The 27,439-nt window shown below is 35.9% G+C and overlaps 1 protein-coding gene across 20 annotated transcripts in view; it reads right to left on the bottom strand.

The window, feature by feature from the left end:
• The window catches only part of DLG2 (discs large MAGUK scaffold protein 2), a gene marked incomplete at both ends in the record, with an annotated part of 2,113,672 nt that overhangs the window by 492,649 nt on the left and 1,593,584 nt on the right, over positions 1-27,439 (bottom strand). For all 20 annotated transcript variants that reach the window (XM_080704556.1, XM_080704554.1, XM_080704555.1 and 17 more), the window contains one exon: positions 27,158-27,296. In XM_080704556.1, the coding sequence (XP_080560682.1) occupies positions 27,158-27,296 (139 nt within the window). The remainder of the gene's footprint in view (positions 1-27,157; positions 27,297-27,439) is intronic.

Below are 27,439 nucleotides of genomic sequence, written 5' to 3'. Positions count from 1 at the left end.
TCTCTAACATAACTCAGTCCCCTCTTGGCCAAAGCAGCTTAACCAGTGGACCAGGACTGGGTTCCTCCCCCTACAGCAGTGATCTGTATGGTAAACCCAGAACAAAACAAAACAAAACAAAACAAAACAGGACTAGACAAATTAGATTCTCCTTTGAAATATGAACAACGTAACTAAATGGGCAGAAAAAGAAATTATCAATTGGTAGCATAAGAAAAAGATGCAAACCCACAGAAGGTCACTGCAAATGTGTCCACTATTTTTATTTTATTTTATTTGTGGGTCTAAGGATGGAATCCAGGGGCATTTGTCCTTCGAGCTTAACCCCCTGCCTTTTATTTATTCTTTATTTTGAAACAGGGTCTCACTAAGTTGTGGAGGGCCTCATTAACTAGCTGAGGCTGTCCACGAACCACGATTCTCCTATCTCAGCCTCCCAAATGCTGGGATTACAAGCATGAACCACTATGCCCTGCATATCCACTATTTTGAGAGCTCTGGAATGGTACTCTGCCAAAACTTGTGGCTAACATGTTCAGAGGTTCCTTCACTCTAGAATAAGTCTGGCTTCATTCTTTAAGAAGCCTTATTAGAATTGGGTGATGTGTACATGTAAGTCTCCACCATCTTATATCCCATTAAGATGTATGACTACAATGCACCAATAAAAATTAAAAAATATATATACATATAATAAAAAGAAGGCCTATTAGGGAACATGCTGTTGAGTTTCCCTAATGGTTCCCATATGATATTACTTGTATAATGAAAATTAACTACCAACATCCCAACCTTAGGTCAAATCTCCTACTTGCAATTAAGAGTAAAAAATAAAAGAGACTTTCTCTGTTTATTATACAATCTATTCAGATCCCTGAAACTAGACTACTGACAAAATATGTAATCTCATAGTACCTGACACCAATCACCAATACCATCCTGTCTTTAAAAATTTTGCTATTTTGTTCATTATTACTTCTTTTGAATTAATTTTTAGTGGTATTGGAGGTTGAACCTAGAAGCATTCTACCTCTACTACCTCCAAGCTACATCTCTAGCTCTTCAAAAAAATTTTTTTTTGTTTGTTTTGAAACAGGGTCTTGCTATGGTGTTGAGAGTCTTGCTGTGTTGCTGAGGCTGTCTTCAAACTCTAATCCTCCTGTCTCAGCCTCCTAAATTCTGGGATTATAGGTCTGTACCACCATGCCTGAATATATTAATCTTATTTTAAAAGATTGCATTAAAATATCACTATCTTAATTATTACTTTTTTGGTGTTTCCATTAAATTTCACACCTGACATGAGTACCTTATGTCTAATCCCAGCCCTGTACTGAAGACAACAAACGTTAAGAAGTTGTTAATGATGACTGCGACTGTAAATACTCCTTGTTTGTGTAGCACCTACACGTACGAGGTGAAGGGAAGATGGCTTCTCTCCCTTAGAGTTAACAGTAAGATTGGTCACACTTTTCTGAGCTTGCGAACTCCCCAGCACGCCCTTCAAATATATCTTGGTTGGAGACCTCACCCTATTGTACTGCCATATTTGGTTCACAGGACTATCTCTTCCTTTAGAGTATTGGTGCCCAGAGGGCCAAGACAAACTCTCATTTGTCTTTGTTTCCCTATTGCTTCCCTGACAGTATGAATTCACTGTCAGAGAGAATGAGAAGAACCGTGACGCAAAGTGATCAGTGCTTTGCACTCTCTCTTCCTGAGCCAGAACTAAGAGTCTGAAATTACAGGAGCAAAGATTTAGGTTATACATTTGCATGCCGTACGGCATAAATCTCTCTGTCAAATAGCAGGAGTGAGTCTGTAATGCATTCAGATTCTCCAGTGCTTGCCTTGCTGCTCCATTCCTAAGCTGCCTCATGGGAAGGGAATTTGCAATCCCATTCCCTGCATCAGAAGGACTTGGATCAAAATCACTTCAGTGATGGCGGCTGGGGTACCGAGAGCCGGTTGTCAAAACTTCTAGAATGCTACCTGAAATCACTTGATGGCAAAGTTTAAAAATTTTTTTTAACGTTCAAAGGATGTTCCATGCTCCTATATACAAATAATACACTGTTTATTGGACCAAACTTTTGTAGAATAAGCATAGAGTTCTTATGCTAGTAGTTCTTAGGCTTGGGCTGGTAGGTTTACAGGGAATTTGGGAACATCCTAAGAATAATTAGGGTATAAAAGACACTATAGGCTCAAGTGTTTAGGTATGTGCCTCAACATGTAAAATGGGATTTTAATGATTAATGAGTAGGCTGACTTCTCTCATGCTGAACTTGTATGTGTGTGTGTGTGTGTGTGTGTGTGTGTGTGTGTGTGTGTGTTTCTGGGAATTGAACCCAGGGATATTTTACCTCTGAAGTACACCTCTAGTCCTTTTTAAAGTTTTCACTTTGAAACAGGGTCTCAATAGGTTGCTGAGAATCTCCTACATAGCTGGGGCTGGCCATGAACCTGCAATTCTCTTGTCTCAATCTCTCTAGTATTAGGATTACAGGCATGTGCTACCAGGTCCAGGTTCCTATATTAAACTTTAAACAGAAAATATTAGTCACTTGGAAAAGAGGCTCTAAGGGGCTTTAAATATGATACAAAGGGACCTTGGGGGAAGAATGGGTCTAGACGATTTGTAAGAATACATTCATCCTGCTAACTCTAAGCACCATAATTTGGGGTCTCCACAACTTCTACTAAGACCTATGAAATTAATGATTGTTTGTACCACATTAATTTAACTTTTCTAAAATTTAACTTCCTCTTTATAAAGCTTTAATGATATTAGAAAGATATAAAGCCATTAGCAAAGTTATAAGCTATAAAATGATATAGAGAGGTGAATTATTATGAAGCAACATGGTGAGTACAAAGAAAGAGCTCTAGCTGTGGGTTCTGGATCTTCCAAATTCTACTTTAGTGACCTGCTGGGATTTCTTAACTTCCTTGAGCCTCAGTGTTCTCATCTGGAACATGGGAATAGTAATATCAACAGAGTGGCCATGAGACCTCAGGAGAGTATGCATCAAACACTTAACTCAGTGCACAAGACACTGGGAACTCACCAATGGGTAGATATTATCATCTTGGTTATCACTTTCAGACATTCAAGCTCCCAGGGATGCAGAACCCCTCAGAATGTTGATTCCCTCTGACTGAATATACAGGAGATATGATTTTTTCTTCTCATTTGGAATGGAGCAGTTTATACAATAGCACTTTTTATAATATAAATTCTGTACAGAGGGATGAACAAATCCCAAACTACCAGTAGCTTTTATCACAAAGAGATGTGCATAATGGTGCCTTCCAAAGACCCACTTTTGCTCCTAAACCTGAAAAGGTAATTGATCCCCTGTCGTAACTCTGGAGGTTGGTGCCCTCTCTCTAAGCTTCTCAATTATTTTGAGTGGCCCTAACAATATATCAGTCCCAACCCGAACCCCTGACTTGTGCCTTTACCTTTATAATGATTTGCTTCTGGCTAGGTTCACAGGTGTGGTATCATTGAAAATTATTGGACTCAAAGTAATTTGTTATTAATAATAGTCTCTGTACCATCATCTGCAAATATTTACATTTTAAAAATAGAAAATAGGACTGCTTCACTGCTTTCTCTATGTAAACATAATTCTCAGCTATATCTTCCTGTGTTTGTTTATCAAGGAGAGGAAGGGTAGATTTAGAGCCGTGCCATTTAAAGTCATTTTCAAAATTTTCAATGATTGAGATGCTTTATTTCTTTGTTAAGAGTATTTGGGTTTAAAAAAATCTGGGCTCTCTCAAGGTTATAATTGGGGTCATGGAGTGTTTTGTTGGAACAAGAAGTTGAAAATCAGTGACCTTGACAATGGTTAGTGGAGTAAAGAGGAGAGGCATCTTTGAATCTTAGTACTGGGTGAGTGTGTCCAGTTATGGTATTATTTTGAGGGTTTTCTGAAATATATTCAAGCAAATATTGAGAGACACACAGTATTATGGCCACACTAATGGCTTTGAGATCTGGATTTTCATTATTTGGGAAAAATTCAATATGTCCTTTACTAGTATTTAAACTTTTTTCTTTTCAGTTGACCTCATAGGATAAAATATAAATCAACAAAGAAACAGTTTAATGGTTACCTAGCATCTTGATGAAAAAGGAAATTTTAAGCATAAATGAAAGAAATCACATAAAAGACCAGAGTTTTTACTACATAAAATCTTAAAGCCACTGAAGTAAAAACACACAAGAAAACAGTAACAGCTCATAACTAAGCAATAAGCCAGGGAAACATCTGCTCAAAAGTATTTATCAATATATTCAAAATGCTTCTACGACTCAATAAGAAAAATAGTAATACTTCCATAAAATAGTAAAAGGCTATGAGCATCCAACCACAAAAGAGAAACACTAATAGCAAATAAATATACATATATAAATGTTTAACTTCACTTGTTATAAAAGGGATGCAAATTAAATTATATTCCCTCTTTGCCTACTTAAAAGTAATAAAGGATCTTAAAATTGACAAATGGCAATTTAGTTGTGGCATGGTGACACAGACACTCATTCACTGGCATTATGGGGTATAAAACCCACTTAAAACATTTCAAGGAAGCAATTTGGCAATACATTTCAGGAGTTTTAGAAGTAATCCTGCTTTTTGTTTTAGTAATTCTATCTCTAGTGTGCTACCCTTAGGAAAAAAAATAAAAATGTGAACAATGGTTTCTATAGAGACAAAGTCAAGATATAAAAGAATACAAAGTGCAATAAAACAAAAAGAAACAATCAAATGTCTAACAAGGGAACAAGGGTATAGAACATAGGTATGTATGTATCTATGTGTGTATGTATCTATCTATAGCATGCTTTGTTTAGCCACTTAAGTTAACTTTTGCTCAAAATTTTAATGACAGAGAATTTTTAATGACAGAAGAAAGTACTTTATTTCATAGTGTGAATGGAGTACAACATTTTATGTGGAGCAGCGGGGACAATGGGATATGAGGGCCTCGAATTCTCTTCTTATTTGGAGAGACTACACTGGGGTCAAATGAAAGTAAACAGCATACGGGGGCAGGGATTCCAGTGCAGCATTGGGTGGGTGAGAGAGGACTTTTAGAAAGTGTAAGAGCAAGTACAAAGTTAAAGAGAAACCTTAAATATGCCCACCTAGAAGTCTATTAAATATTTGAGTATGAAACAATGCTAAAAGTTAGTGAGGTCGTGGGTGTAATTCTAGCATCCATAGCTGATGGGAAGCGATGGGGGTTGGTGTCCCTTCTACTAGATGCAATTAAAGGAGTTTAGTCATGTTGATCGCTCACTTAAATGTTCATTTATCCCAAAAAAATATTTACCAAAGACCTATTGCCTGCCAGGCTCCCAAAGAGGTATGTATTAGTGGTGAATATGGCAAAATGTTCCCTCTGTTCACTGAGTGAACATTTTGTTTGTAAGAAGATTTGATTGCAAGAACAAAGACTTATACAAATTACTCTAATGATAGGTCATATGCAAATGAGAATCCAGAGAAAGCTGCAGTTAGAGATCAGCAAAAGTGAGACCTAATGAGATGGATCTTGAGAACTTTCCCATCAAAAAATACCTTTTCTCGCTGTGCTGCTCTTTTTGTCTTCTCTAACATGTTCTTGATCCTGTTAGCAATTTTACCTCCTCTTTAAAAGGCAATAGAGAATAGTTAGCAAAAAAGTGAACTATAAGTCTGACCATCTAGATGCAAGTTCTTTGCCCATCACTTATAAGCTATATGATCCTTACCTCTGTGACTTAATTTCCTACTCAGGAGCAGGAAACATGCCTACCTCTCAGGGCCTTCTGTTTATTAGATGAACTGATACATGGATAGTATGTAGCACAACAAATATCATGTTTACCACAAGTAGTGTGTGTGTGTGTGTGTGTGTGTGTGTGTGTGTGTGTGTGTATGTGTTTATTGGATACTGAACCCAGGGGCATTCTATCTCTGAGCAAGAGAGATGGAATTTTTATACATTGTCTCATTTCTAGGAGTCTCACCGAGTTGCTGAGGCCATCCTTGAACCTACCATCTTCCTGTCTCAGCATCCAATGTACTGAGATTACAGGCATGAACTATCATGCCTGGTTTATCATAAGTATTTAACAAATAATCTGGAACTAAGTCATCAGGTTATATATCTATAAGGGATAATTGTACCTTATGATGACAAAATCATGTTTCTGGAATATGTCTAGGTTGAAATATTTAGTCAATTCCAAGACTGAGTACATGTTTGTTTGTATAACTTTGAACCTAAGATGTGTATAATTACAAGGCAGCAATAAAAGTATTAAAATAGAATGTCCAACTAAATTTCAAGTTCATATAAATGATGACTCTCTTTTTTGTATAAATCCATTAGTATCACATGAGACATATTTGCACTAAAACCTACTCTTTGTTTATCATTGTTAAATTCAAATTCAACCACACACTCTTTCTCTTATCTGATAACTGGTCAACCCTTTTCCCCCACAAGTTCCCTTATATTGACAGTATTCTGCCTTTTGGTATATTAATCTACTTTGATAGTAGTAGGTAATATAATTTACTTATTCATTTTGATTCTCCTTTTAATTTGCTGTGTTCTTTTAAATCAGAAAATGTGCTTACTTTAGTTTTGTCTCTTGTGCCCAACACAATGATCCCAATTTCTCTCTATGCTCATATTGCTTCTATATTCAAATCTATGCACAAGTTCACCCAAACAGCACTTTAATGTTAATTCTCTACAGAGGGACAAATGAAAAAGTAACTATCAGTGGCTTTTATCACCAAGGGACCTGTATAATGGTGCTTCCTAAACACTAACTTTTGCATTGGTATTACATATGTTATTTTACCAATGCTTTTAGTTTTTAATTTTCCATTATATATTAGACATCTTTCCAAATCAGAACAAATGGCACCATTTATCTTTCTTCTAATAGCCGCAGAGACACTCTCCACATACTGGTGGTGTTGGTATACACTGCTTAGTCTGCAGTTCAGAAATCCCCCTTTCAAGAATTTGTTCTATAAAACTGATGCACAAAATTGTCATTATCACAGAAATTGTAAAAGTAAACACACAGAATAAACATTTAAGTTCATTAGTACTAGACAGACAAATAAGCATTAAAAACATTGCTATGTAAGTAGATTTGATGGCACAGAAAGATATTCACAACATAATCAGTAAAAGAGCAAGTACTGATAGTATCTAGACAGTTTCAACCAGTTTTTGTGGCTAGAAAAATGAGAAGCATGAACTCAATTCTATTTACTAGATAATGAGAAGGAGTCTGGAAGCATATGCCAAGTAGTTTACTTGATATCATTTCTGGATAATATATCCAGAAATAAAATTTAATTTTTCCTCTTTCATTATTTTTGAAATGACTTTTTAAAGGACATCAAAATTATATATCTTATAAGCTGAGAGATAAAAAGCCACAAATATGCATATATAATATAATGTCAATTTTATAAGAAGGATATCTGAATTTATGAACACACATTTTCTACTCCAGAGGGATTTATATTAGGAATTTTTATTTTGTTCAATTTGACTTCAAAGGTCTGTACACTCTCAAACAACTCAGAAATAGAAAATATAATTTCTACTTTAGGACTAATTTTTCCTTAATATTGAGAGACTTTTACTTCAATTTGGTATATAGGTACTAACACACTATTATGAGTGGTAAAAGTAGCATTATGAATATTTGGTTGCGACTAACAGGACAGATTAACTGGTATCACCATATCTGCTATTTCAATTTGTCAAAGTCGCCAATGCTTTCAGTTACACAAATATATTCAGTTACTAAAAAGATTTTAGCTCAGGTTAGACTACTTCAAGGAAATTAGATGCTAGCTAAAGTCCTTTTATAGAAATGATGGCACTATTAAAATAAATTTATAGCGACCATAGACTTTTCTACTAATGCATCTACTCACTCATTCGGCTGTATTTATCGCCCTTGGAAAAGATAAAGGGTGGCTGTGAACACACTGGAAATAACTTGAGATTTTGGGCGATAGACCTGGGTTTCAAAACTACTCTGCCATTTATTTATCAGTGTGACCATGGAGAAGTGACTCAACTTGTCTAAATCCTGGCTGCTTTATCTGGAAAACGAGGTCCTAAGCTCATCTCAGAGAGCTGTTGCAAGATTAAATGGGATAAAATATGCAGAGCCTTAACAAATCACCTGCCATATGGTAAGTGCTCAGAAAAAAAAATTTTATGTACCAGATACTAATCTAGGTGATGTGGGAGATAAAAATTTGATCCAAACATAAAATTTCCCCTCAAGCATCACTTCATCTCGGAAAGGATGTGTGTTTGTGTTTAATAAAGTTAAAAACAGTTAAGTGTGGTGGGAAGGAGAGAGATTCTCCAGTCTTTAGATGTGTCTCCCCATCATTTCCCAAACTCCTTCTCCCTCTCTGCCATACATACAGTTCTCCTGTTCATATTCATTTAAATAATAGATGTCTCTATGTATTCTGCTACCAAAGAATTTCAAAAAGGTTGAGTAAGGGTACACATTAAGCCAGACATGATGGCACATACCTGTAATTCCAGTATTTGAGAGGCTGAGACACAGGGTTGCAGGTTTGAGGTCAGCCTTGGCAACTTAGTGAGAGATTCATTTTCAAAATAAAAATACAAAGGGCTATGGGTTTATCTTAGAGAGAGAATACCCCTGGGTTCAATCCCTGGTTTACATATATACTCATACTATACTAAGAAACAGGGAATTGGTGCTGGATTCTATCTGGTGAAAGAACTAGCAGCCTTTCTTGAGGGTCCAGGGATAACTAACAGTACTTTATTAGAGATCCCAATTAGCCGGGCATGGTGGCGCATGCTCGTAATCCCCGCGCTTTGTAGGCAGAGACAGGAGGATTGCGCTGGTTCGAAGCCAGCCTCACTGGCTTAAGAGACCTTGTTTCCAAATAAAAATATAAAAAATAGGTCTGGGAGCATAGCCTGGAGGTAGAAGGATTTCCAGGAACCTCTGTACCACACACACACACACACACACACACACACACACACACACACACAAACAAAAAAATCCTAATTAGACCAGTACAAGCAATGGAAGTCGGTGCTGGTAAATGAATTACTGGAATGTGAATATATGACAATAAAATTAGACATAAGATTTTCTATTTCTTTTAAGACTAACACAAGACCTGAACTGGCTGTCTACTGTCTAATAAATCCAGAATATATTCAGGAGATAGGAGACATTTTATAATTATGCATTCCAATCACAGTTAAGGTGGATACCAGGCAACAGAAACTGCATGAAGGTCATTGAAAAAAGAGACAGTGAAAAGTAGCAGTCAAGACATCAAAAAGCCAGTGGGCTCCCTAGGTTTGTGTCAAGACCCCTGGGGTTGGTGGTCATTTCAGGTTACCTTAGTGCAGCAGGGTGGAATGCAGAATGTGGAATTTAGAGCAAAATTACCTCATAACTTTCTATTCCATCTCCTCATAAAATATTCTGTAAAATCTACATGACTTGCCTGAGGGCTGGAAGGTTTTTTTTTTTGTTGTTGTTCCTTTGGGTTGGAGGTGGTAAGGTAGAGGAGGAAAGCAGTTGGATACGAGGCTATTGCAATCACAGAGAATCCCTGCACTTCTCAGTTATTATTTGGTCATATACGTCATCATCTTTTACCTCCACAGCAACACAGTTTTCACAGTGAATATTACCTACACTTTTCACACAAAGAAACCCAGGCCTGGGGAACAGAGGGGTGGTACAGGTAAGGGAGCAGTCAAACTGTGACTGGGATGTGGGTCTCTTTGATGCCAACATTCACTATGCAGTACCTCACTGAAGAAAACCAACTGGGGAGATGTAAACAGAATAAGAATCACCAGCAAGGTATTTGGTAGTTGTGGGCACTGTCGGATCTCTGTGTTCGTGAGGTGTCTAGACGACTAGGTTTTCATGAGCAACATCTAGTGACATGCAATGGCTCCAGAATGGTCACGTGACAGCCAAATATGGATATGGAAGTTTGATAAGCATTTTCCATCCATCACCCACAGCCTGTGTTCTGCTGCCCTGGGTATGTGCTAGGTCCATAAGATGGCTAACAGCCACTCCTAATAGTGATACGTACTTAGCCATGAAGACAGTGTCTAATTCCACAGTGTCTCTATAGTGCTATGTGCTTCAGGAAACTTGAAGTTCCTAAGATTTGTTTACAAAACTTGTTTCAATGGGAAATGGGGTAGACTAGATACTTAAGAAAACTACTATGTGTGTGTGTGTGTGTGTGTGTGTGTGTGTGTGTGTGTGTGTTACTAGAGATTGAGCTCTGGGGCATTCTACCTCTGAGCTATATCCCCAGCCCTATTTTTATTCTTTAGTTTGAAACAGAGTCTCATTAAGTTGCAAAGGGCTTCACTAAGTTGCTGAGGTTGTCCTTGAACCTGTGATCCTCCTGTCTTGGTCTCCCAAGTGCTGGAATTATACATGCACACCACCAGGTCCTGTGAAAACTGCTTGTTCTTAAGGAATGTAAATAACAGAAGAGAGAAACAATAATTTATTAAAATTGTATTATGTGAGCCAGGTGTGGTGGCACACACTTGTAATCCCAGCATTCAAGAGGCTGAGACTGAAGAATCGCGGTTCGTGGACAGCCTCAGCTATTTATAGGTCGAATGCCCCTGGGTTCCACCCCCAGACCCACCCACACACAAAAATTTACTATGTGATTTGAAATTACTATTTTTATCTTTGCTTTGGTGAGGTAGATCACATTCTCACTATGAGCTCATTTTATGCCAGCTCTGTGCAAAATATTTTACATATATAAACTCATTTACTCAATAACCCATGGTATAGGCATGGATGGGGAAAAGTTAGATAACATATAAATAGATAATATATCTTTGATATAATAGAAGTTATATAACTAATTATATAGTAAGTAGTGAACCCAGAGTTATCCTCCTACCCCAATCTATGCTCTTAACCAAGATATTCTCCTATTTTTGGATTATGGGTTCTGAATTTATCTCTCACTTTACAGGTACTATAAGGAAAATCACAGAGTGTCTATTATCTGAGATTTCCAGCCTGTATGATAGATGTAACAGTTCTCTTTTCATTGTAAAGGAAATCATAGAATCTTTATTATTTTGGATTCCTAGCCTGTATAATAGATATACCATTTCTGTGTTCATTGTATGGTATCATAGGTATTAAAATGAGAAATAGCAAAGTATCTAGTCATGAAGTATTAGATAGCTATAAGAGTTTACTAATACTATTATAAATTCAGAACAAGGCTCCATGTAATTGGCTTTGAAATCTCCAGCTATCACATTTATTTTAGCTGTTTCATTTTGCCTTCATTCCCGGACTCAAGGTGGTAAATGAGACTTTAAAAAAGATTAGAGCCAAACAAAACATAAAACAAAATATCAGGCTCCAGTGGGTTAGTTGACAGCATTTCTATTAGGAAGTAGTCTATATGAAAAAGGACTTAGAGAGGTACTTCAAGGTCTTCCTAATTTTTTTTTTAAAGCCTAAGATGAAGGTTAATATTTAAATGTTGACACAGAAAGATATGTTCAGAGCTGCAGCTAAGTTCTTTCAATACAATGTTCATTAGGGAAGCCATATGGGGTCTGGTGTAAGAGTCAGAGTGATAGATATTCACTGACCCACACTTGAAAATCCAAACCAAACCAAACCCCCAAGAATGACTAACGTGAAGCACAGGGAAGAGTCTGGAAGTCTTGAAGCTAACAAGGCTGTTTATGTGGTACACCAAAAAGACGGAGACTCTACCATTCATTTGAATCTTCATCTTGTTATATCTGAAAGATATGACCTTTAATATCATGGTCAAGCGTGGGCTTACGCAGCCTGTATGTCTGTGTTCAGACCTCAGATTTATTATACTAGCTATGGGGACAATTATTTAACTTGCCCTGTGCCTCAGTTTGTCATCTACAAAATGAGAATAAAAGTAGGATTTATCTTATAGAGTTATAAGAGTTTATCTTATAAAGATTAAAAATTTATATATGTAGTGTGTCTAATTCACAGTAACACTGCACAGCTGTTACTGTTATTAAACTCTTGATTCTGCTTCCTTATACACAAAGTGAGAAAAGACAATTTCTACCTTACTAGTTAAATTAGTTATTTTATAAAGAATGTTCAGCACAGACATACACAAAAGAAATGCAATAAATGGTAACAATTATTAACTTTAGTTCAAAATGTGTTTTCAAAGCCAAGTCCAGTGGGATGTGTCTATAATCCCAGTACTTGGGAGGCTGAAACAGGAGGGTCAAAAGTTTGTGAGCAGCCTCAGCAACCTGGTGAGGCCCTCAGCAACTTAGTGAGATCCTGTTTCAAAATTAAAATAGGCTTGAGGGTGAAACTCAGAAGTAGAACGCCCCAAGGTTCACCTCCCAATACCACAAATATTAACAACAACAAAAAAGTGTTTTTTTCTAATATTGAGGCCCACACAGTCCCAATGTTGATTAGAAATAATTGAAAAAAGAGGATAAAACATTCTTTTTCTTTAATAGGTTGAGAAGCAGTGTTAAGATCATGAAAGCTAACTGAGACTGCTGATTAAATGTGCTAATATATGAAAGACATCTGGCACCAAGAGAGTCTCAAAAAACTGTGTTCCCTTCCTCCATGTTCCTTAAGATTTAATAAGTATATTGTATTTGATAACTCGAAAAATGGGATTTAGACCTAATGATCATTTTGCCCAGCTTTCTCTTTCTGTGAATGCAAATCTTTTTAGATTACGAATAATAACAGAAAATAATTGGTGTCCCTATAAAGAAAGGGAGGGAGGAAGCAATTTAACATATGCTGAGTAGCAATTATTTGCTTTCCTTATGGTATCTCTACACTTCAACACCACCCTACAAACTTAGTTGTCATCCCATCATCAAAGATAAAGAAGCAGAGAAAGTACACAGTGCAACGTCAGAGAGTCATTTACTAGTGGTCTTTTTATCTTAGCAAATTCCAAATATACAATATAGTGTTATTAACTGTAGTTACAAGACTGTGCATTAGATTGATGATATTTATTCTTTGCGCATAACTGAATTTTAGACCTTTTAACTAACATCTCCTCTTTCCCCCATGGACTTGGTCTGCCAGTCCCAAAAGTCATACTAACTCCTTCTATTTTTCTTGCTTCCTTCATAGAAGTAAGTATCTAGAAGGAAACACTGGTACCTAATAAACTACACAAGATTATGAATAGTGTCCTCAGCAATGTGCCTTTGAAAAGAAAAGAAAAATGATCATAATTTTAAGAAATTATAATTTAGAGAATACTTCCCAGATGTTCAGCCTAATCTGCTGACCTGTTCTGACAGTCATTATATATAATATCAGAGCTCTTGTAGCTTTCACAATTTAATAGTTGAATCAGCCTTGGCTTACTCAGCATCTGTTACCTCATTGTAAAAGGGACCAATTATAACTGCCTTCTGGAATTATTATGCCAATTAAAATATAAAAGTACTTTCTAGGTTACATGGTACTATTTCAGTTATTATTATAATAAATCTTACAAAATCTACAATGTATTTAAATAACATCTTCAAAATACTGGGGCTGTTCTGATTTTGGTGGATATTGTTTATGTAAAATATAAGACAATGGCTGGGGCAAGAGGATCATGGAAGAACCTCTGCCTAAGCACAGTGCATATGACTTCCACATTCAGCTCTCTTACATCCTAGGCCCTATTGAATCCCTCACAGGAAGTCAGTTAGACGGGCAAATTCCTACTCTACTTTTCAGTCTCAGTCACCCCTTCTTAGGGGCTGTGTCTGAGCCACTGGACTGGATGAGATAACTTCTGTGACCTTCCTCTAGCATTTGATACAACCCTCAGCATGTATTACCTCTACTACATTTCTAGGTTTACTTCCCTGCTTCTCTATATTGTCTGTTTTCCTGTTTCCCTGAGGATATCAAACATTGTCAAGTACTGTATTTGCTGAATAAAACAAAAGATGAAATAATATATGGGTGGATGAAAGATTAACATAATTAACTAAAAAGGAGAAAAAGAAAACATGAGAATTAAGGAAAAAGGGGAAATAAGCATTTAAATGAGATAGCATTAAAACAGGCATTTCCATGTATAACCAGTAGGAGGATAATTTTAAGGGGGAAAAAAAAATCAAGAAAACAATCTGCCAGCTACAAAATAGGTCATGTAAGTCATCATTTAATTCCATCATAATCAGTACCCAAATAGTTAAACATTATTAAACATATTCTAGGTATTCTTTGTGCTGAGGTTAATAGATGTATAAAATGAACCAGCTCCTATTTTCTTAGAACTTACAGTTTAGTACAGGGAGACAGAAAATAAGCACATATTAAAATTTGAAAGGAGTGGATGATAACTGGGAGGAAATTATAATAGGATGAGGGGCCGGGTATGGTGGTGCGTTCTTGTGATCTTAGTCCTTTGCAGGCTGAGATGAGAAGATTGCAGGCTCAAGGCCTCCCTCAGCTACTTAGTGAGACTCTGCTTCAAAATAAAAAAAAATAAAAAGGGCTGAGGGTATAGTTCAGAGGTAGAACCTGGGTTCAATCTCCAGTATCCCCCACCCCCAAGAAGATAAGGGAACACTGATCATGGATAGGTCTGATATAGCTTCTGTGAAAAGTTGGCTTCCGACTCTAGAGCTAAAGGAAGGAAAAAAGTAAGCCATGAGAAAACATGGACATATATATAAGGAAAAATGGAAGAGAGGGCTGACCTCAGGGTTTGTGACCTGAATAACACTGGGGTAGAGCTGTCGCTTACCATGAAAGGGAGGACTATGAAAAGGCAAGTTGAGGACAAACACCAAGAGTTTTCTTTGGGATATATTAAATGTACAATGTCTATAAGACAACCAAGTGAGATGCTGACTAGGCAGTAGGGACCTAGACGTTTATCTTGAAGAGGTTTATCAAAAGATGGGGTCAGAAAGATTGTACAAGAATTACCTTGAATTATAAATAAATCATAAAACAACCTAAATGTTCAGCCAAATGAACATAGTTAACAATGGTTCCTCTTTATACACTAGACCATTATATAGGCACTAAAATATTTGTGAAGACTGATGACATAAGAAAATTCTTAAGGTACATTGTGAAATTAAAAAAAAAAAGAAAAAAAAACTCAAGAAATAAAAACAAAAGAATACATTTCCACTATATATAAAATGGTTCTAATTTTATAAATAAATGTACAGACCTAGAATAAACTCAAATGCACCAAATATTAATAAATTTATCCTTATTTGGTGGGATAACTGTTTTTGTTTTTTATTTATATTTTGTTCATTTTATAATTTTCTATAATGCATATTATTTTATAGTTAGGAAAATAAGATAAAAAGTAAACATTGGAAAGAAAGATTCAAACAGGGATAAAAGGCAGATTGATAATAATAAAATGAAAATGAATATATAAATAAAAAGTTTTAAAAATTGTCTGGGAAAAAGTATTTTACTCAGATGTATTTTGCTCTACTATCTATATTAATTTTACCTTGAAGCAAAAAGCACATAAAGCAATCTAAAACTTATAAAATTTCTAATTCTATAATATAGTGAGGATATAAATATCTGGAATGCAATGATTATAGCCCATAATTTTTATGTTTTTTAAGACTATCATCAATATTACTAACCTAACCCACAGCAGCTAATGATACAAGGGATGGCAGGAAATCACTCGGGGATTATAATACTGCAAGGGATAATTATCAAAGTATACTTCTGCCCAGGCATGGTGGTACATGTCATGGGAATCAGAGACAGGAAGATTGCAGGTTTGTAGCCAGCCTCAGCAACTTAGTAAGACCCTGAGAAATTTAGCAAGATCCTGTTTCAAAACAATAATTTAAATAAAGTGCTGGGGGTATGACTCAGAGGTAGGATGACCCTGAGTTTAATCCCTAGTACACCCTCCCGCCACCCCCCCCCCCAAAGTACATATATGCGTGATATGTACCTAGAATCAGTTGTTTCCTTGTCTTTTTTTAAATTATTACTTTAGTGATGCAATAATGGGAAAGTAAACTCCTAGAGAAAGATGCTACATCTATTTTGCCTTGAAGCATACATAGTATGTATCCCTATCCCGGATCGTATAGATAATATGCACTTCATGTTGGTGATTGTAGTCAAACTTGCAATGTAAGAAATAAGGATTAACCAATGGTTAATCTTTTACATTGTTCCCTCCAAAATTTTCTATTGTCCACCATTAATCCTTATTATTTTTCATCAGCTACCTCCAAAGGCCAAGAATGAACTCATATTAAAGTCACACAGGACTGGTTCAGTAACCCTCCTAGTTTCATATCACTAGCAACAATAGCTATGTATGTGTTACAACCGTCTTCCATAAAATCACAGGCCTAGTGTTGTGTGTTTATGTCTGCCTAACTCATAAGGTACATAGCAAATGATAAGTATCTATAAAAGACAATCTTAAAATTCCCATTACTGTTTTTTTTTTTGCTAACGTTAAATTTATTTCTCTGACAGCAAACAATAGCTTAACATCTTTTCAATAAATATTTGGATATCCTCCTTTAATTAAGATTTGTCAGGTTCCCCATTAGCATGTTCTCTCTGTTTCTAGCCGGGTAGCTCTATCAATCATATGTCATGGCTTATGTAAGTAAACCTAAATGGTTATGTGGAGTCATCATCAATAAGGAAAAACTCCCCTTGAGGCTTTCCCTTAATGGTCTATTCTCCATCTGTCTCACTAGTTTTGCCCCCCCCCCCTTCCCATTACAATACCATGCTTCAGAGGAGGCATTATGACTCTATATTGGAGAAATCAAGCATGCCGCACAGGGCAAAACAGATCATTCAAAGACATTTGTTTATGAATGTTTAATTTGGTTAAGTTTTATAATGAGCTTTTTAAAGACTGTGGGGAGCCTGATGCCATGTTTGCAGAATATAAAAAAGTATGTGCGTGTGTGTGTGTGTGTGTGTGTGTTTGTGTGTATGCACATATGTGTATGTGTAGGACTGAGGATTAAAGCTAGGAGCATTTTACCACTGAGCTACATCCTTATTTTATATTTTTAAATGAGCCCTACTTCATTTTTTGTTTTTGAAGAGGGTTTTGCTTAGTTATGACCTTCTGGTCTTGAACCAACCATCCTCCTGTCTCAGTCTCTCAAGAACTGAGATTACAAGTGTGTGCCACCACATTTTGCTGGATATTTTTTGAAAAGAAATTTACATAGTATTAGTTATTGAAGGCGACAGTGAAGAAAAATAAGGATAATATCAACACATTGACTAGAGGACAGATGTATTTAGTCAAAGAAGTCAGACTGATAAACTGGCTTATCCCATATTTAGTTTCACTAAATCCTGTATTACTTTTTATTTCAGGTCATACTAGATATTCACTGTAGTCATGAAATAAAGGTTCTAAATAGAGCATTCAAACTATATTGCTTTCTGTAATAAAATGTTCTAATATGCTGTGCAAGATAAATTGAAAAAGTGTACATGTAGGTTATAATGTTTCAGAAGTTGCATACTATTGTTGGCTACATTTTAATAAATAATTGGAAGATGTTTACCAAGGGGGAATAGTTTACTCTAAAATCCTTCTTTTTAATAATATTAACAGCTAATATTTATCAAGTGCTTTCTTATTTCTAAACTTTGTACATATATTAATTCAGCTTATTGTCAGAATAAACCTATATGGTGGAACGTATCCTTCTGCTCCTTTTGTAAAGGAGGAAGTCAAAGCAAAGGGCAGTTACATAACTCGTCCAAGGACACACAGCTAGAAAGCGTTCATGGTAGGATTCAAATCCAAGCGAGATGCTTCTAGAGCCTCTGCACCAAATCATTTTGCTATATGAATCATAATTCTAAAGCAGTATCAGTTGTCTGCTTAAAGTGCGTACTTTTTTTCAGCTATATTTGGTTAAAAGAATATAGGAAAATATTTCTTTACTATGTAAAAAGAAACATCCAATTCATCAAGAGATGTTGGTCTTATGTCTTAAATTACTAAACATAAGATAAAAGAAGCCCGGCATGGGGGCACATGCTTGTAACCCTAGTACTTGGGAAGCTGAGACAGTAGGATGGTGGCTCATAGACAGCCTCAGCTATTTAGTGAGATCCTCTGCAACTTAGCGAGACAGTGTTTCAAAATAAAAAGTAAAAATAGGGCTGGGGGTTTTATCTCAGAGTTGGAATGGCCCTGGGTTCTATTCCCAGTACCAGGAAAAAACAAAGATAAAAGAAGAGAGGCTAGAACATGTCCATATTTTACTCTGACACAATTTATCTGACTCCTTGAGCATTTGTTTGTAAAGGAGATCATAAGGTTTGAGCCATTATTAAGGATCATTTTTGTAAAACACAATTGGTAATAGACAAGTGTGTGTAATTTAGTTCAGTGCTTCTGAAATCTGGGTACTCATATGCATCTGTGCTGTTTGAAATTTTCCAGAGACTACAAATATCTCTTAAGGAAAAACAAAAACAAAAAACAATGAAAAAAAATCTCACTTTTGTTTCAGCATGGTGGTGGTATACACTTGTAATCTCAGTATTTGGGAGGCTGAGACAAGAGGATCCTAGCTTTAGTGATTCAGCAAGGCCCTCAGCAAGTTAGTAATACCATGTTTCAAAATAAAGAATTAGAGCTCAGAATATAGCTCAAGGGTAGAACACCTTTGAGTTCAATTGCTAGTACCAAAAACAAACAAACAAACAAACAACAACAACAAAATAAATACATAAACCACTTTGAGTGTCAATTTCTAAGATTTTGGATAAAAAACTTAGTTCGCTACCAAAGTATTTTTACATTATAAAGGTTTTGTGAGAAAATACAAGATTTTCTGTTTTATGCTCAGAAATAAAGCTCCATGTTTTCTCTGGATGCTCAGGAGAAAAAGTTCATTATCTAAGGCTGAAAGGCATATGGTTAGAAACATTTGAGAAACAGTAGTGTAGCCTTCAACTAGTTCTGATCTACAAAGTTAGGTACTAAGAAAAAATGAAAAAAACATCAGTAACTATAGGTGACAAAACCTTGTGTTGTTCCTGACAGGTAACTTCATGAGGTATGAGAAGTGGAAACATGGTCAGTCATAAAACAAGAGCCTGACTGAAGCGGGCTCTGTAGGTAGAACATCTAGAAACGATGAACCCTGCCCTCCGTGTTTCTGCTCATCTTTTGCTACTTTTGCCCGTTTCCATTGTCATAGTCTCTTCCCTCTTTTCTTCCTTGGTCTTTTGTTTCTCTACACATTGGCCAGAGTATTGTTTAAAAAACATAAACCAAGCTGGGAATCCTAGTACTTGGGAGGCTAAGACAGGAGGATCTCAGTACAAGGACAGCCTCAGCAAGTAGTGAGACTCATGAACCTAGTGAGATCCTGTTTCAAAACAAAAAGAAAATAAGGTTGGGGGTGTATCTTAGAGTTAGAATGTCCCTGAGTTCAATCCCCAGTATAGCAAAAAAATAAAATAAAAAACATAAATCAGATCATGTCATTTTCCCGACTAGTACTTTTCGATGGATTCCGATGCATGTAAGACTAAACTTACACTTGATCATTACCTACAAAATCCTACGTCATCTGGCTCCTCCTGCTGCTATCAACCTAATTGTCCAAACATTCTCCTCATTTTAGCCAAGATGGACTTCTATACTTCCTGGAACATGCTACCATTATCCCTAGCTCAGTGACTTTGCCTTTGCTATTCCCTCTTTTTGGAGCATTTGTTTCTCTGATCTCTTTATCACCACTTTATTTTTATTCAGGTATCAATTTCAATGCTATCTCTTCTGAGAGGTGCTCTTGACTTATCCTGCCTTGTGTTATTCTCTTCCCATCACTCTCACAGGATTTTATTTTATTTGTGTGTGTGTGGTACTAGAGATTGAACCCAGGGGCATTCTTTATCTGAGCTACACCCCAAGTCCTCTTTTATTTTCTGTTTTGAATCAGAGTCTTGCTGAGTCACTGAGGGTCTCACTAAGTTGCTGAGGCTGGCCTTATCTCTGTGAACTTTGATTTTCTCATCTTTAGATTAGGCGTAAATAAAGGATCTTTTACTTTCCTAACTTGTGATATCCCTGTCTCAGTCTCACAGGTACTGGGATTATAGGCATGCTCCATTATGCCCAGATATTTTGTTTACTTTCATATATATACTCTTATTGATGCATTGCAATTATGCAGCATATGGAGGAATAGAGTAACAGGAATACACATGCACACAATGCTAGGTGCATTTTCTTCTAGATTCCAGCCCTCTCCCTCCAATTCCCTGAACAAGTCATTGAAATTGATATTGGTAATTTCATATATGTACATAGCATTATCTAAAGTGTTACTTTCTAGCTGGGCGTGGTGGCAAATGCTTGTAATCACAGCATTCGAGAGGCTGAGACTGGAGGATCGTGGTTCGCGGACAGCCTCAGCTACTTAGTGAGGCCCTCTGCAACTCAGTGAGACCCGGTTTCAAAATAAGGAATAAAAAATAGGGCAGGGGATGTAGCTCGTAGGTCAAATGCCCCTGGGTTCCATCCCTAGACTCACAAAATAAACAAATAAACAAACAAACAAATAAATAAATAAGGTGTTACTTTCTTTACTTCTCCATCCCCCCTTTTCCAACCACCTCAAGCCTCTCTCTATTCTCCATTGGAATTTCCACTCCTACGTTTGAGGTTTCTTTTGTTAGACCAGAAACTTTGTAATTACTGAAAGAGGACATAGGACCAACATTCCAACATACAAGTACTGGTAGAATCTTCCTCAATAAGACCCCCAAAGCTTAGGAAATTAAACAAGAATTGATAAAAGGCTGATGTGAAATTAAAAAGCTTTTGTGTAGCAAAGAAAACAATCAAAAGTCTAAAGAGAAAGCCTATAAAATGGGAGTAGATATTTGCCAGCTGCTTCTCTGATAGAGGAATAATATCTAGAATATACAAAGTGTATAAAAAACTTAACATTGAATGGGCAAGTTAAACTGAATAGATAATGCTCAAAAGAAGAAATACAAATGGCCAATAAATATTTTGCTTTCCTTATAGCACTTAGGACTATTTGAATTTCACATTTTCTATTCTAGGAGAATACAAAGTAGGCCTCAAACATACATTCACTATGACTTTAGGATAATAATAAAGTTATTATAATAAAATGTAAAAAATAACAATTTTATAATAATCATGCTTCCATTGTCATCTGCATAAAGGCAGCCAACACTGACTTAGCTCTTCTTCTGTGCTAAGAATTTTGCTTAAGCATTTCTTATGAATGATTATAATAGGTTATTATAATAAATTATTATATAATAAATTTATATAGCTTTCTAAAAATAGCAAAATCATATTCACATATTAAAGTTTTATAATTCCTTGAGGAAATTATAAGATCCTTTATCTCTAATCTAAAGATGAGAAAATCAAAGTTCACAGAGATAAGGTGACTTGTTCTCATAATCCAATATTTCTCCTGGATGTATGAGATGAAGGATGGGAATGTGGAAATAATACCCCTGAAGACAAACATATCTGAATTCTAATTTTGATTTATTTTCTGTATGGTATGAAGCAAAATTTTTAAGCATTTTTGCTATTATGAAAATCAAGAATATCATATAGACAATACAACATAAAATTACTTAATGTGAATGGTATACAGTAATGGTGACCTTTTTATTTTTACTACTTTATGTATTTTTAACCTTATAGGTAGATTACATATTAAAAAAGGGACCTAAAGATAATTTATGTATATAAATTTAAGTAAAAATTATAATTTTGTGGTACTAGGTATTGAACTATATCTGAGCTACCTCCCTAGCCCTATTTTATTTTTATTTTGAAATATGATCTCACTAAGTTACCATGTGCTGGCCTGAAAACTATGCTCCTCCTGTCTCAATCTTCTAAGTACTAGGATTACAGGCATAAACCACTGCACCTGGCTCATTAAAATAGTTTAAAAATAGCTATAACATTATTTTACAAATCTTATATTTCAAACCGAAACATTTGCAATTTTTTATTTTTATCTTTTATTTATATATTTTTTGTACTGAGGATTGAACCTAATTGCATTCTGCCTCTGAGCTATATTCCTAGCCCTATTTTATTTTGAAACAGGGTCTAAGTTCTTGAGGGTCTTGCAAGGCTTTGAACCTGTGATCCTCCTATCTCAGCCTCCCAAGTACTGAAGTTATAGGCACGTGCCACATGTCCAGCTTAACATTTGCAATCCTTTTTTGTGTCTGTGGTCTGGGGATTGAACTCAGAGGTGTTCTACCTCTGAGCTATACCCCTAGCCATTTTTATATTTTTATTTGAAACAGACACATGCAAGGTTGCTGGGAGTCTTGCTAAATTGCTGAGGCTGGTTTAAAATCTGCAATCCTGTCTCAGCCTCCCAAATATTGGAATTACAGGCATGTGTCAACATGCCCAGCTTAAAGTTTGCAATCATTTTTAACATTCTTCTGTGAAGTTTTACAAGATATCTGTTAATACAAATGAATTTTTTTTATAATTTGACTCTGACCACTACCTACAGAGTTTTCAAGTTCAATTGCTAGTCATTTTTTTCTTAAAACTTTATTTGATATCATAGGTTATTCTGAAAGGCTCCATTTAGAAGAAAAAATCATAAGCCCCTAGCAGCCAGCTAATAGTTAAAAAGAAAAGTATATTTTACTGCAGCTTACAGCTTAGGAATGTAAAATATGCGATAAGCCCACCCCATCTTATCTATACTGTCTGGGTCAGAGCGCCTTGACCCGGGAGCTTACTGACTACACCTGGTATTTTATCTAACACTTGACTACAGAATGTACTTTTCAAATGATTCTGTAATTTTCTGTAAACGCATGCAATCTAGCCCAAACCCCCCTAACTAGTAGTCTTTTCCCTATAAATACCCCCAGTTTCAGTGGCTCGGGGCCGAACTCCTATATGAGTCGGCCCCAGTGCACTGGCTCCTTAATAAACTTTTACCTTTTGCTTTTGCATCAAGGAAAATAAAGTCTCTCGTGGTACTTGACGTCGCTTATCCCGAGGTTGATTGAGGGTCTCCCCTTAGCGGGGGTCTTACAATTCCTATGTCACTTATGAAAAAACTCAAACTCATCCGGGCCTGGTGGCATATGCTTGTAATCCCAGGGCTTGAGAGGCTGAGACAGGAGGATCACGCAGGTTCAAAGTCAGCCTCAGCTACTTAGTGAGGCTCTTGGCAACTTAGTGAGACCCTTTCCAAATAAAATATAAAATAGATCTGGGAGTACAGTCCAAAGTAGAAAATCCCTTGGGTTCCACCCCCAGTACCGAAAAAACAAAACAAAACAAAACAAAACAAAAAACTCAAACTCATTTATAAATATTTTCTGAGTGCCTCCTATGGTGTTAGTGCTCTCTCTTAGAGTTACATAAGAGCATTTAATTTAAGTGATATAGTTTTTTTTTTGGTTTCTGTTCATAGTTCCCAAACTTAGAAATTTTATGCAAAAACCTTTGACATTTAAAAATATGAAGACTTATATAAAGTTACCAACTTTTGTTTTCTAAGTAAGAACATAATAAATAACTGGTATTGGCTACCATAATTCTTTTACAAAAGAAAAGATATTTTAACACTAGAAGATATAATCTCAAGATTTTGAAATAATAAATAAATTAAGCTTTGTAGAAAGCTTTCTGGAGTAGGGTCTATGAAATTAGGAAACCAGCAAATTGGGGAATCCACTGGCTTACATGTATCTCTTCCCCAATTTAAGAGTTCATAGGTGCTGTTTCTTAATCAAGCTTGCATTTCTAGGGCAGTGTCCATTATCTAATAGGAAATCTTTATTAATATGAATGAATGAGGTTGTGAATTTGTCTCTGATCAAACATCTCTGAGTTCCCTGGTAATGCCCACAGGACAGAGGATATGAGAGAGGACATGGGCAATACTGGGGCAGAGTGTGAAATGATCTTGTTTACTGTACCAGCTGGCCAGGCACCAATTGTAAAGGTCTTATGCAGAGTTATTAGTAAGACTATCTTGCAGAAAAACAGAGGAACAATCAGGGGAAGGAAGGAAGATATTGAGCATATTCACTGTAGGAAGAAGTTGATTCTATTCCCAGAATACCATATGCAAGAACATTCCTCGAGACATCTGAAAGGGATTAGGAATTATCTTAAGTATAGGTACTATACTGTAAATAGATAACATTCATTGTGTATTTATTATGTGCCAGACACTACGTTCTTTGCATCTATTATCCCATTTAATCATTAAGACAATCTGTGAAGATAGAATTAGTAGCTCTTTCCTGTACAGAAGAGGAAACTGAGGCTTACAGAGGTTCAGTGATTTCTCAGGGTTCTACAGCTTTAGTGGTAGGCTTCAACCCCCTAGACTAATTTTCTTTTGAGCTCACCAATATTCTCAGATCCCTTTCTAGCCACATATTTTTATGATAAGCACAATTCTACATGTCTTCACTTTCACTTTGAAATTAAAGAGGGAATTTAAATTTTTTCCAATTTTCAGGGTTTTAAGATTGTTAGGGAACTCAGTTTTTCCACTTAAAGACCATGTGACCATAAATACTTTCCTTAACCTCTTTACTTTACTCTCTTGAACTTCTTCATCTTGAAAATGGGAAAGAAGGCCTTTCGATTTGGGGGAGGATTAAGTGAATCATGTATGTAAAACAGCTAGGAAAGTGTCTGGATTATAAAGAAGCTATCATAAATGTTAGTTTATTATGGGTCATTGTAAGATTAAATGAAATTTTTAAATTAAAATTATATCAAATATTAGTGATAATTTAAGAGCACATAGATCATTGCTCTGATGGATAAATGGTGCCCATATTTACACAGTTCTTGACAGTGCCACGAGGATTATCTTTGCTGCAGACCTCATTTTAATTGAGAGCATAAAGATCAGACATTTCAGCCTAGAAAGAAATTTATATTTGATTTATACCAGAGATGCACATTTTCAGATTCCAAGCACTCTATTTCTTGGCTAAAGATATAACAAGCTACTTCAGCAAACCTGATATTGCAAAATAAATGGAAAATGCTTAATCGTTTAAAAAGATATACGAAAGAACGGAAAGGCCAAAGAACGCACATGCCCCAGCAGGAAGTCTGCTCTACATTTTTAAACTCTGACAAATGGCTTCAATTAGATAGGCAAGATATAAAGCACAAACAATTCATTTCTATCACTTTTATACACAAAAAAATGCACATACATCTATATGTATTCTCATTTTTGTTGGGGTGGTATCATTCAAGGAGAAAACTAAATTGCAGAGCAATGTGCAAAATACGAGCTCATTTTACAAAAATCACTGTTGATTCCCACCTATATCTGAGTATGCACTTATACGTCTTTCTATTAGTATGAAGAAGTTATGAAAGATTCATGATAAGCTGTCACACTGAGCACCTCAAGACAGGTTCCTCTGGAGGGGGTTTGAGGAAGATTTTTGTCTCTTAATCTTTGCATTTCTTTACTAAGTGTAATAAAGATATATTACTTTGAAACCAAAACATTTAAAGTAAAATATGTAACATTTATTATTATTTATCAAACCCTAATTTCATTAATTTATTAATAATTCAAAACTATAGAATCTTTATTGGTGACCATTTAAGTAAAGTATGTTGGTCTTTTTTGTGGACTATCAAACTTACTTTTTCAAAGGAGTATTAGATATGGCTTTACCTGGGGGATTAGTAGTATATACAGATTTGTGTTCATAGACTACTGCCATGTTCCCCTTTGGAATTAACAGGGCAAATTAATTTTAAACCATATGGAGTTAAATTCCTACCTTTCCTTTTTACATATAGTTATTGCACTAGAGGGAGGGTTGTTGTCCAAATTTCATTTGACACTAGGTGGCCACTGGCAGCAAGAACATGGGGTTATGAGTCAAAGGAACAGAGTTTCAATTCTGACCTCCACCAACAAGATGGATATTGTACCAGTATTGGGAATGGCCTAGGAAAATTTGAGAAAGCTCTGATTATTAATAAATATATTTCAAAAATTTGTGAGGGGCAGATCTGTGAAAGGACTTGGTTTCTGCCAAGAAGCAGGCAACTATTCTAATGTAAATTAACCTAGTTAAAGGTAATTAGCAAGTCAAGTTGATAGGAGAGGGGAACTAGGACTTCCTCATTCTAAAGACAGGTTTATATAATTGGATAATCTATTAGGATGGGAGGTGGGAGTGGACTTTCCTGAAAGGAGACACCTGGGCAGGAAAAGTAAGGGGAGAAACTTTACAGGGATTTTTACTAGCTCTGAATTACGTGAAACAAGATGGAGGATGTCATGTGTATAAAAAGTCTGTTTCGTGTTTTGTACTTCAGTGATTTTGTTCAAAACACCCCCTCATGTTACATATGAGGCTGTAACTGTCTTCTGTATTTCTGTCTTTTCAATAAACTTCTTTAAATCTTCATCAAGAGTCAGGGCTATTGCATATTTATCCTTAGCTCAGAACAAGAACCTGTGGTTTTTCTGTTTGGAGGAATTATTCCCAGGGGTCTAACAAAGGTCCTTGGGGACAGTTCCCCTAAATAGTAACCCTTACCCCCAAATGGTAATATTCATCTTTCACCGCATCATCTTTTTAAACCATAACATCATCTTTAACCATAACAGATATGACTGGTACAATATTCCTTCTCATAGAACCTCAGCACTATCTTCTCTCTTCAAATAACATCACCTGTCTTATACTATACCTGTAAAGCTCAAACCATGATCAGATATAGAGAATCTAAATAGGCCCCAAAGTGGTAGTTAAGTGTATTTTTCTATTTCTTCTCAAAGGAGTTGTGATTTTGCTTCCTAACAGAGGACAATAAGACATGTTTACAAGTTTTTGCATATTTCCAGTTGAGGAAAAACTATACTTATTTTGAATGGCACTCAGAAGCTTTAGTCCCCAAACAACAGTTGACATGTTAGGCAAATGTGATTTCTTCATGGTCATGATGGCAAACCCAAATAACCAACAAACATATCTGACCTGGTGTAGTCATCTTCAACAAGCATGTGCTTTGGAATTGGTGAGTACCTTCCTGGAGAGATGGGCGGCAGGGAGGTTTTATATTCTAAAGTGCCATTGTTTCCAGAGAGTAAATGGTTTTCCATTGGTGGAGAATAAGCTAGAGAAAGAGGGAGAAGAAAAAAAAAATAAACAAAGCCTGTTATATGGGTGATTTAATTTGTCATGCTATACTTCAAAGGATATGTTAAAAATAGATTTTTTATATGACAAGGATTTTCTTGCTTCCACAACAGGGGAGAG

This window comes from Muscardinus avellanarius (assembly GCF_963383645.1).
Source record: "Muscardinus avellanarius genome assembly, chromosome: 1".
Lineage (NCBI taxonomy): Eukaryota > Metazoa > Chordata > Mammalia > Rodentia > Gliridae > Muscardinus > Muscardinus avellanarius.
Note: the sequence above shows the minus strand (reverse complement) of the source record. Positions and strands in the feature narration are given on the sequence as shown.